This window comes from Rhinopithecus roxellana, chromosome 13 (genome assembly GCF_007565055.1).
Source record: "Rhinopithecus roxellana isolate Shanxi Qingling chromosome 13, ASM756505v1, whole genome shotgun sequence".
Taxonomy (NCBI): Eukaryota; Metazoa; Chordata; class Mammalia; order Primates; family Cercopithecidae; genus Rhinopithecus; species Rhinopithecus roxellana.
In genome coordinates this window covers 53,646,691-53,658,897 of record NC_044561.1, presented here as the reverse complement: position 1 = coordinate 53,658,897, position 12,207 = coordinate 53,646,691, and the positions used below count along the sequence as shown (strand labels likewise).

At 42.4% G+C, this 12,207-nt stretch overlaps 1 protein-coding gene across 6 annotated transcripts in view; it reads left to right on the top strand.

The window, feature by feature from the left end:
• Positions 1-11,770, top strand: part of ERG (ETS transcription factor ERG) — a 289,046-nt gene extending 277,276 nt beyond the window's left edge. For all 6 annotated transcript variants that reach the window (XM_010368712.2, XM_010368714.2, XM_030915556.1 and 3 more), the window contains 3 exons: positions 68-124; positions 749-796; positions 7,875-11,770. In XM_010368712.2, coding sequence (XP_010367014.1) covers positions 68-124; positions 749-796; positions 7,875-8,395 — 626 coding nt within the window. In that variant the 3' untranslated portion in view covers positions 8,396-11,770. The remainder of the gene's footprint in view (positions 1-67; positions 125-748; positions 797-7,874) is intronic.
• Positions 11,771-12,207: the final 437 nt, after the last annotated feature.

Here is a 12,207-nt window from a genome sequence, read left to right as displayed (position 1 = left end):
AACAACATCAAAGACTCGTGACCAAATCTGTTATAGTTAATTGCCTTTTGTATTTCTGGATTTTCAGCTGCTCAACCATCTCCTTCCACAGTGCCCAAAACTGAAGACCAGCGTCCTCAGTTAGGTATGTTTCAGGGGCCATCTGAATAAGCATAAGAGAAGATTTAGGCTCAGCAGCACGTTTCTAAAATGCATCACTTTTTAATGGAAATTAACATGATTTTTTGCCTCTTTTTGACTGCTCCATACATAAGATAGGGCCCAAGTCATCAGCCTACTCACGCGAGGTGACTTGAGATGGTGCTAAAACATGTCCCCAACTATGCAATAAATATAGAAAAAAACATTCTACTTGCACACAGGCTGCTTCTTTGTGATCCATTTTTTTTTTTTTTTCTAATTTTACTTTCCATGCCCGAACAACACAGCCTGCACAGCCCTGGATTGATGGGGCTTGGCACATGTTTGCCCTCTTTATGTCATTGGTTGGTGTGAGCCCTGAGCTACATGTCGGGATCCTGGGATGGAATCCAAGCCCTGCCACCAACTAGGAGTCCCCCAGCAAGACATCTGAGATGCTGTGTGATATCTTCTCTCATAGAAGAGGTGGAGGCAGTTGATTTGGAGTTGGGGGACATTTCCAGCTTTGAAATCTGAAAACACAATTGAGTCAGGCATTATGTCTGAAGTCACATCATACTATGTCACAACTATGTCTATGATTTGACTTTGTTTGTTTTTGCTGTAGATCCTTATCAGATTCTTGGACCAACAAGTAGCCGCCTTGCAAATCCAGGTGAGAAACTGCTGATGATTTTCTTCTTACAAAGTTACCTTTTTGGCAGTGGCTATTTTGAAAAGTAAATTGGTATTGGTGAGAAATTCCTTTGACTGAACAAATTTTAGTTTTAGGTCTCACTGAATTATTTGCCTTAATGGAAAAATGGGTCGGGTTATAAATTTTCAACTTCAGCAAAGAACATTATAACCTAATCCAAGCTGTAATAGTTTTTTAGGGCTGCTGTAACAAAGCACCATGGATTAGGTGGCTTAAACAACAACAATTTATTGTCTCACAGTTCTGGAGGCTGGAAGTCTGAAATCAGAGTGTCCCGATAGCAGGTTTCATTCCTTCTGAGGGCTGTGAGGGAGGGATCTGTCCTGGGGACTCTCCCTGTCTTACAGATGGCCATCATCTCCTCGTGTCTCTTCTCATCATCGTCTCTCTGTGTGTGTCAATCGCTGTGTCCAGATGTCTCTTTTGCATAAGGACGTTGGTCAGATTGGAATACCCATTCCATAACCTTACTGTAACTTGATTACCTTATTTAGGATCTTATCTCCATAAAAAGGTTACATTCTCAGATACCGCGGCTTAAGATTTCAACATAGGGAATTGAGGGGACACAATTCAACCATTATACAAGCAGATAAAATAACTAGTATTTTTTAAAAGAGAGCCTTAATACAACCACAAGACTTCAAATTCAGGCTCATCTTTGATGGTCTGTTTCTGAACTTCAATGCTCGAAGAAAGAGCAGATTCTTAATTAGCCCATTTGTACCCAGTGCATTGCCAAGGTTTGTCACCTGTCCTAGTATTTCAGTGCCAACTACATAGTTTTATTTGTTTGTATTCAGATCAGAACCAGCTGTGCTGGCACCAACTTCAGAAATTCATAGCCTATGCTGCATATTCCCAACTGCAAATTCAAATGCCAAGATGTTACAGGTATATTGCAAGCAAAGATGGAATTATATTTCCTAAATGTTGAGGCCAAAATAAGGTTGGAAATGGAATAATTCAGATTTAATCAGTGTACATCCCTGCAAGAGAATCTACACATTGAAAACATGAAACATTATCATTTTTGAGCATCTGTATTTTTGATGTTAAATTTTGGTTAATGTTAATGAATTCAATGAATTTTTTTTACAGCTGAAAATCTAAAGAAAACTAGTTAGCCTGGGGCCTAGACTAGGTGCTCAATAATTATTTGTTGCATACATGAATGCCAAGGATAACGAGATATAGTCCTTTAGCTCAGGGAGCTTTCGGTTGCTGGAGAGATGGACACAGGGAGTTACAACATTGTCCCAAACACAGAGCCCCAGGCCCTTTTTGCTCATGATGGCTTTCATCTAGTAGCCCAGGCTCCTGAGGCTGTGGTCTCTTCTCAGCCTTCTGCTCAGCTTTTCATTTGCAACTCTGCCATATAACCGTTCAAATACAAATAATGACTATGTTTTGAGATGATTATTATCAGCCATGCTTCAGGAAGACTGATCTGGCAGCAATGTTAGGATAGATTAGAAAAAAGAAAATGACGGAAGCTGAAACACTCTGGGAATGTTAATACAATCATGTGAAATAACAATCAAACAGCTCCCACCCCGCAGAACTCCCCCGATAGAATGTCTGTGGTCCCTTCTGTGCCTCATGGCAGCCCTAGGAGGTTACTATCTCCATCCTACAGAAGAGGAATTAGAAGTCCAGAGAAGTTAAGTAACTTTTCCTGTGTCACACAGCCAATGATAAGGGAGGTCAGATTTGTAACCTAACCCTGTCTCCAAAGTCTGCTTTTGTTTTCTTGCCCTACTCTGCCGCTGACTAAGTATGAAGGGAAGAGGAGGTCTTACGAAATGCAGACTGTGAGAATAGAAAGCAAGGATTTCCTTTCAGGGTAATAACTGCTTAGGTGCAGGCGATGAATCTGAGGTCGGGAAGGAAGAGGAGGAAAGAGTCAAGCTGCACCAAAGAAGACTAAACTGGCCTTTGCACTAACACATTGGCCAAATGAAATATATATGTCCATGACCACATTGTCACAGCCCAAAGGTACTGCTTGGCTTGTTTGTAGAACAGGGCCAGAGTCACTTGCTCCTAAGCAGAGTGCCAATTCTCACAAGGGAACACCACACCTGCCCTGGGCCCAGCAGCCTGGGGATGCCCTTTGTAGATAGAGAGACCTGAGCTCAGAGCAACGAGACTGGAAACTCATCACAGGCCTGGGGAAACAGGACTGCGCTTCATACCATTAAGACTCTTTTTAATGGGCCTGGAGAAAATGACAACATCCTACCTTTGATTTGCAGCCAAGTGACTTTAAGATAAAGGTTTATTTCATTTAGTTTATGATGAATTCGACTTTCTCTCCATCTATCCTTAGGTTTGTGTCTGTTGTGCTCATGTGAATTTTTCCCCTGAAACCAGAATGTCGCTTATCTTTGTATTAATCAGAATGCTTCTTCCTGTTTGATTCTATTTTTCTATTCTCTGATAAATAAATCCTTCATCACTTACAAATTGCTGTCTTTGCTTTTCATACAATACAAATTCCTTTTCCTCATTTTAAGTGGAAAGATTGCATCATATAGTATGAATGCACAAGATGATGTCATCATCCCAACATCTCTATCCCAAATATTCATTTGATGTGCATTTTGAACATCACTTCTCCTGCTGAGAACAGTGTGTCCCTGCATTCTGATATCATGGATCGGTTATAAGCAACACAGCTCCTTTACGTGCCATCAGAGCAGCTGAGAATCTAACATGGTTCCTCTAATGAAAGAGCTTTGTTGGGTTATGTTCAGAGGCTCCCTTGATGCTAACTGAACACTTCAGTGGTGCACATGAAAATACATCCTGCCTCTTGCAGAACAACAGACCAGGTTAGGGATGTTTGGCCATTTGTTAGGAGGTGAGAGTGTGCAGTCTTCCAGTGGGAGCCCCCCAGGGAGGCGACAACATGGAAAGGACCTGGGGAGGCTGCAGAGGTGTGCAAAACCAGGCCTGAAAGCAAGTTTGCGCAGTGATTAAGCATGGCACCCTAGGGTCTAGATTTCAGCCTTTGCCGGCGCTGAGAAAAATACATCAGTCTACCTCTCCAAGCTCCAATTTCCTCACTTCTCCAATGGGCTAATCACATGATTCCTGTGGGAATTAAATAAATCAACACATGTAAAGCGTTTAGAATGGTGCATGGCACACAGTAAGCCTTCAGAGGATATCAGTCAGCCCGAGAATAGCACCTTTTCAAGCTTTTTCATGGTTCAAAAGGCCAATTGAACAGTATTTCTCTTTCTTTAGGCATTTCCTGGCTATAGGAGAGGAGTGTTATCTTTCCTTAAACTCTGATTTTCAGCCCAAAGAAATTATGAGAAGACCATTCATGTACTGAGTTCATCCTTACCATGATCTTGCAAGATAGTACTGTTACCATCATGCCCACTTTACAGATGAGGATACTGAGGCAGAGAGAGCTGGGAGAGTTGCCAAAGGTCCCACAAAGGGCAGAGGCAGGATTCAGCTGAGGCAGTGGCAACTCCAAAGTTGGTGCTCCCTACCACCATGCTTAGGTTTGTGTGTTGTGCTCATGTGAATTTCTGCCCTCCAGTAAGTGATGCCTGAGCCTCACTGAGTCTCGGGGCAGAGACTTCCATTCAGGACACACCTGCTGCCTTGCAGAGGGTCCAGGCCATGCACGCGGGATCTTCTGCACCACCCCTGGCTTCTAGAGAAAGTGGCCTCAAACCACTGCCACCATGGTACTGGCGGGGCCCCTCATGACTGTATTTACTGCCCTTGTTCATCAGCTGATGGCTGCAGGGCTTTGCACCAGGCTGCTGTTTCCACCAGACTCACAGCTGCTGAGTCACTCTGCAGCTCTGCTTTGCTCTGTGGTTTGTAAACCGTTTTGGGTTTTGTTTTTTTTTTCCTGCCCATTTTTGCTCAGTCTGTACGCCTTTGCTACCCTGTTTATCTCCCTTTCTTTTAACAGTATTAGGAGATTTCTTTCCTCTGTAAAATTAAAGGAGTGCCTTCTGTCTTCTTAAAAGCCACAGCCACTCCCTTTCATCCACAGGGTTCTCCGTAGGTGGACAGTGCTGCCTGCCACTGTTTTTTACCCCCAAATCTGTTTTATTTTGGTAATTACCCTAAGAAAAAACTAGTTGCTCCTTACTGACATTGCAAGGATGTTATTAAGATAGAGTAAAACAAAAATAGATCTGAAGGGTTTACCCAAGAAAGGTGAGTCCTAAGGTAGAGGTGGTGATGCTACTCAGTGAAAGCTCTTGTCTTTCAAGAGCTTCTCTTTGTAAACCCTGGTTTGGCCCATGAGTGACCCAAGCCACTTTTAGGCTTTCCTAAATCCTAAGCATTCTTGTTTTGAAATCTCTATATTCTAAAATGCACCTCATCACACATTAAATGTTATTGTTTTGGAAGTAAAATAAGAATTTAAAAATTGTTCTTAAAATTTTATGACTGAGAATAACTCATTTACCATTGACAATTTTTTAACAACCATTGTTCATTTTTGAGAATTCTTGCAGTGAGAAAATTTGTTCTACACACTGCAAAATGCAGTGAATTTCAGTTACAAATATTAAATTTAACAGTTAATGAGTTTGACATAATGTTACGCTTTCTACCATTTACTTAAACATTCATTGATTTTGCATTTCCAGGTTTCTTTCAAGGTTTGAAAGCTGATGAATCTTGCTTACAGATCTCTTCTTTCTATAGACCCTCCCTTGAAATGCTCATAGTCCTGAGCCCTGTGTCTTTATGGCTAATGGGTAAAATAGTCAAGTGAGAAATTAGCTCATCCATCCTTTGGGCATTGAGTTTGCTGCCATGAATTTAGGTCCCCTGCTTTCTAACTCTTCAGAAATAGGAGAGACATGAGATCACTTTTGTCCACTGGTTCTGTCCTACACACGTTTATAAGAGAAGTGGGTGAGGGAAAAATTGCTAAGAGGCAGTGCCAAGGTTTGAGTCGATTCCGAGTGTGATTTCGGCAGGTCTGTGGAGTTGCTTTCTCTGTGGGAGAAAGTTGACGCTGAATATTTATTTTCAAACAACCGTATGTGTTTATATTGAAGCATCTGTGAAGACTGTTAAATCAAAAATCCATGCCTTTTCCTATTCCCAGGTCATCTATGGAATTTTTTTCAAGTTGTAATTTTTTGGTTACAATATATATATACTAAGACCATATGGTTTTCCCATACCATTCTTTGTATTTTCTAAACGCATATTAATGAAATGTTGCAGGCAACGAAACTGGATTGGGAGCAGTGTGTATATGTGGTTCTGAAAAAGCAAAGGCTTCCACCACAATGAGCTACGAGCTGTTAATACATTTCAAATGTGTTGCTAGACTGAAAATGAGCACTTTCCAGAATAGATTCAGAAAAAGCTGACCTTTCTCACAGTGCTATTGTATGGATAAATTCACAAAAATATCCATTTCCATGTAGCCAACATGCAAAGAAGAGTTTATGAGTTGCGTGATATATATAGGAGGCTGGCAAGGATTTAGAAGAAAACGATCTTAAAATTGATTTTTACATTATATTAATTCCTTGAGTAGATGTCAGTTAAAGTTACTTTAATCATTTTATCACATTGAATGATATTACTTACGATATAATAAAAGGTAATCTTTTGGTAATAAGTCTTAAGGCAGTGCTATAACTGGAGTTCGGGAGGAAAGACCCACCTCCCATCCATTTTTACGCTTCTGAAATATGTTCAGCACAGCTCAGCTTCTCTCGGTACTGATACTATTGTCAATATTTACATGCTGCTGTCTTCTAGGGAGCCATAAATTATCTTCAAGTATTGTGACATAGCAGCTAGATGTGCCTAGATTTTTCTTTAAATTTCATAAAACAAAGCCATATCTATATGCTCTCAGTGAAATCAAGAAAATTCTGACTTTGTCCACCCAGCTAAATGTGATCTCTTTGACAAAGGAAGAGTCTCATTCAGCTTCCCAAGGGGACTTGCAATCACTCATTGTTGGGGTTTTTCTTCTGGAAATGCTGCTTGACACAATTGGCATTGCAGGGCACAGGCAACGCATTGGTTTCCGTTACGATGCCCTTGCCCAAATACTGGAACTGGGTGATCTGGTTTGAAAAAGAGCCAGCTTTTTTTGTTTTTTTTCTAAACTTCCTCATTTTTAGTGGGTTAATTCTGTTCTAGGAAAAGTTTTGACAGAATTGCTTTCTGAGCGCCAGCAAAATGTTATGTTAGAAATAATGATGTTTACTTCCATTCTCAATTTTTTTCCATAAACTTTTAGAAGTTCATTTCCTAAATCTAACTTTTATTATCTTACTTGACCTAGCCAATATAAATGGCATTAAGTCATTATTGCCATCCACATAACAGTACTTTTCTGCTTCACAAAATAGGAAAAAAAAATACAGCTCTTTCATCCTCTAAACACCAGGTTGATCTGGCTGTTCTTTTAAGGAGGTCAGAAATGGATGGAACCAGCCTGAACTCTGCCCCATATGAATTCCCTGCATCCCATCTAGGTCTTGAATCTGTTAGACCATCATCCTGGCTCGGGTTCCCTAGATGCAGAGCTTGGGGTAAGGCTGCTTGTGCAGGTGAATGATTAACGGCATGTTCTCAGGAGAGAGAGAATGGGAAGAAGCACAGGGCAGGTGCAGCGCTAAGGAAGTTTCTGGCCTCCTCCAAGCCTCCTTGCAGCTGGACGCTGTTTCAGCCCAATCCCACGGGAGCGCTGGAGCCTGAATAGCCTCATGGAGTTGGTCTTTCCTTGAGGCAAGGGGGCCGGCCTATGTTACCCTGTTGAGTCCACCAGCTGTGGGATGCCTGGGGGTGGGTGAGGCGGTGGCTCTGTTAAGGTAAGGGCAGTTCTCTGGAGAAATGGGTGGCCATGGAGTGAGAGCAGTCCTCACCCCTGCAGCTGAGGGATGGACGGACAGGCCTGGTGAAGGGAATGTGGGCGACACACCAATAGCACCTCCTTCCCTCATCACAAAGGGCCTCTTTCCCCTGGAACCTGTGCTCATGGGAGTTTTCCTTCCTCTCCTGATCGCATTAGGCAGTGGCCAGATCCAGCTTTGGCAGTTCCTCCTGGAGCTCCTGTCAGACAGCTCCAACTCCAGCTGCATCACCTGGGAAGGCACCAACGGGGAGTTCAAGATGACGGATCCCGATGAGGTGGCCCGGCGTTGGGGAGAGCGGAAGAGCAAACCCAATATGAACTACGATAAGCTCAGCCGCGCCCTCCGTTACTACTATGACAAGAACATCATGACCAAGGTCCACGGGAAGCGCTACGCCTACAAGTTCGACTTCCACGGGATCGCCCAGGCCCTCCAGCCCCACCCCCCGGAGTCATCTCTGTACAAGTACCCCTCAGACCTCCCGTACATGGGCTCCTATCACGCCCACCCGCAGAAGATGAACTTTGTGGCACCCCATCCTCCAGCTCTCCCCGTGACATCTTCCAGTTTTTTTGCTGCCCCAAACCCATACTGGAATTCACCAACTGGGGGTATATACCCTAACACTAGGCTCCCCACCAGCCATATGCCTTCTCATCTGGGCACTTACTACTAAACACCTGATGGAGGCCTTTCCCATCAGCGTACATTCACCAGCCCATCGCCACAAACTCTATCGGAGAACATGAATCAAAAGTGCCTCAAGAGGAATGAAAAAAGCTTTACTGGGGCTGGGGAAGGAAGCCGGGGAAGAGATCCAAAGACTCTTGGGAGGGAGTTACTGAAGTCTTGCTACAGAAATGAGGAGGATGCTAAAAATGTCACAAATATGGACATACCATCTGTGGACTGACCTTGTAAAAGACAGTATATGTAGAAGCATGAAGTCTTAAGGACAAAGTGCCAAAGAAAGTGGTCTTAAGAAATGTATAAACTTTAGAGTAGAGTTTGAAATCCCGCTAATGCAAACTGGGATGAAACTAAAGCAATAGAAACAACACAGTTTTGACCTAACATACCGTTTATAATGCCATTTTAAGGAAAACTACCTGTATTTAAAAATAGAAACATATCAAAAACAAGAGAAAAGACATGAGAGAGACTGTGGCCCATCAACAGACATTGATACGCAACTGCACGGTATGTGCTGTTTTGGTTGAAATCAAATACATTCCGTTTGATGGACAGCTGTCAGCTTTCTCAAACTGTGAAGATGACCCAAAGTTTCCAACTCCTTTACAGTATTACCGGGACTGTGAACTAAAAGGTGGGACTGAGGATGTGTATAGAGTGAGCGTGTGATCGTAGACAGAGGGGTGAAGGAGGAGGAGGAGGAGGCAGAGAAGGAAGAGACCAGGGCTGGGAAAGAAACTTCTCAAGCAATGAAGACTGGACTCAGGACATTTGGGGACTGTGTACAATGAGTTACGGAGACTTGAGGGTTCATGCAGTCAGTGTTATACCAAACCCAGTGTTAGGAGAAAGGACGCAGCGTAATGTAGAAAGGGGAAGTAGTAGAAATCAGAAACAAAAATGTGCATCTCTTTCTTTCTTTGTCAAATGAAAATTTTAACTGGAATTGTCTGATATTTAAGAGAAACATTCAGGACCTCATCATTATGTGGGGGCTTTGTTCTCCACAGGGTCAGGTAAGAGATGGCCTTCTTGGCTGCCACAATCAGAAATCACGCAGGCATTTTGGGTAGGCGGCCTCCAGTTTTCCTTTGAGTCGCGAACGCTGTGCGTTTGTCAGAATGAAGTATACAAGTCAATGTTTTTCCCCCCCTTTTTATATAATAATTATATAACTTATGCATTTATACACTACGAGTTGATCTCGGCCAGCCAAAGACACATGACAAAAGAGACAATCAATGATATAATGTGGCCTTGAATTTTAACTCTGTATGCTTAATGTTTACAATATGAAGTTATTAGTTCTTAGAATGCAGAATGTATGTAATAAAATAAGCTTGGCCTAGCATGGCAAATCAGATTTATACAGGAGTCTGCATTTGCACTTTTTTTAGTGACTAAAGTTGCTTAATGAAAACATGTGCTGAATGTTGTGGATTTTGTGTTATAATTTTACTTTGTCCAGGAACTTGTGCAAGGGAGAGTCAAGCAAATAGGATGTTTGGCACCCAGACGGCGTCAGCCTCTGCAGGTCCTTCTTTCACCCTCATCTCTCTTATTTGTAGCCCCTTTTGGAACAGAAGGACCCCAGGTTTCACATTGGAGCCTCCATATTTATGCCTGGAATGGAAAGAGGCCTAGGAAGCTGGGGTTGTCATTGAGAAATTCTAGTTCAGCACCTGGTCACAAATCACCCTTAATTCCTGCTGTGATTAAAAAACATTTGTTGAATGGTGAACAAGCTACCGCTCATAATGCAAACTGTATTATTACTGGTAAATAAAGTGTCATGGATAGCTGCAATTTCTCACTTTACCGAAACAAGGGACAACTTCTAGATTTGCCATGGGGTTTCTCTTTCAGGAGATCTCACTAGGTAGACAGCTTTAATCTTGCTATATCAGAGTTACCTGGGCACTGTGGCTTGGGATTCACAAGTCTTGAGCCTGATATCGCTGGCTATCCCTTGAAGACAATGTTTATTTCTATAATCCAGAGCCAGTTTCCCTGGGCATCTTTTCTTTGCCTCACAAATGCTGCCAACCTTAGTCCAGGTGAAGGCAACTCAAGAGGTGAAAATACAAGGTGACCGTGCGAAGGCGCTAGCCTAAACGTCTTAGCCAAATTGGTTTCTGAATTGGCCCTTTTCATAGCTATTTCAGGGCCTGTTTTTTCACGTTGTAATCCTTTTGCTATGATTATGTGAAGTTGCCAAACCTCTGTGCTGTGGATGTTTTGGCAGTGGGCTTTGAAGTCGGCAGGATACGATTACCAACGCTCCCGACACACCGTGTCATTTGGATTAGACAGAGCCCAACCATCCATCATTTTGCAGCAGCCTGGGAAGGCCCACAAAGTGCCTGTATCTCCTTAGGGAAAATAAATAAATACAATCCTGAAAGCTGGCAGTTAGGCTGACCCAAACTGTGCTAATGGAAAAGATCAGTCATTTTTATTTTGGAATGCAAAGTCAAGACACACCTACATTCTGCATAGAAATACACATTTACTTGGATAATCACTCGGTTCTCTCTTTCAAGACTGTCTCATGAGCAAGATCATAAAAATAAGACATGATTATCATATTCAATTTTAACAGATGTTTTCCGTTAGATCCCTCAACCCTCACCCCCAATCCAGGTTATTAGCAAGTCTTATGAGCAACTGGGATAATGTTGGATAACATTATAATACTGAGTTCCTTCAAATACGTAATTCTTAAATTGTTTCAAAATGGCATTAATTCTCTGTTCCTGTTGTAATCTAATTCCAAAACACCCTCCAGGTCATATTCATAATTGCATGAACCTTTTCTCTCTGTTTCTACCTGTCTCTTGGCTTGCCCTGATGTATACTCAGACTCCTGTACAATCATACTCCTGCTGGCAAGAGATTTGTCTTCTTTTCTTGTCTTAATTGTCTTTCGGGCCTTGTATGTGGTAAAATCGCCAAATCACAGTCAAGACTTTATTTTTGTTCCTAGTTTGATGCCCTTATGTCCCAGAGGGGTTCACAAAGTGCTTTGTCAGGAGTGCTGCAGTTAGAAGGCTCACTGCTCCTCCTAAGCCCTCTGCACAGAGGTAGCACCTGCAGCCCAGGAGCAGGAGCCCGAGGAGCTGCCCTCTGACGGCAGGTGCAGCCAAGATGGCTACAGCTCAGGAGCTGGGAAGGTGATGGGGCACAGGGAAAGCACAGGTGTTCTGCAGCGCCACAAAGTGACCCACTGCCTGGAGAAAGAGAAGAAAATATATTTTTTTTAAAGCTGGTTTAATTAGCCTCTCATTACTTCATTCAAATAAAGTCATGAGGCGACTAATTAGAGAATAAAAATTACTTTGGACTATTCAAAAATACATCAAATTCTGTGCCTTCTCTTTATCTTAACCTTGGTTTAAAGAAATCTTGTTGACTCACACCTGTAATCCCAGCATTTTGAAGGGCAGAGGCGGCCGGATCGCGTGAGCCCAGGAGCTCAGGACCAGCCTGGGCAACATGACAGTACCCAGTCTCTACAGAAAAATAAATAAATACAAAAATTAGCTGGGCATGGTGGTGCACAACTGCAGTCCCAAGAGTTCAAGGCTACAGTGAGCTGTGACCACACCACTAGCCTGGGTGACAGAGTGAAACCCTGATTCAAAAATAAATTTTTAACAAAGCAGCCCAGATTAATGCTATACAGAAACAACTAGATAAACTTTTCTAACTTGTAATTTTAAACTCATTTTACTGAGTAAAACATAATTATTTTCTCACAAAATAATGTTAAACTATTATTCTGTTGGAGAAAGT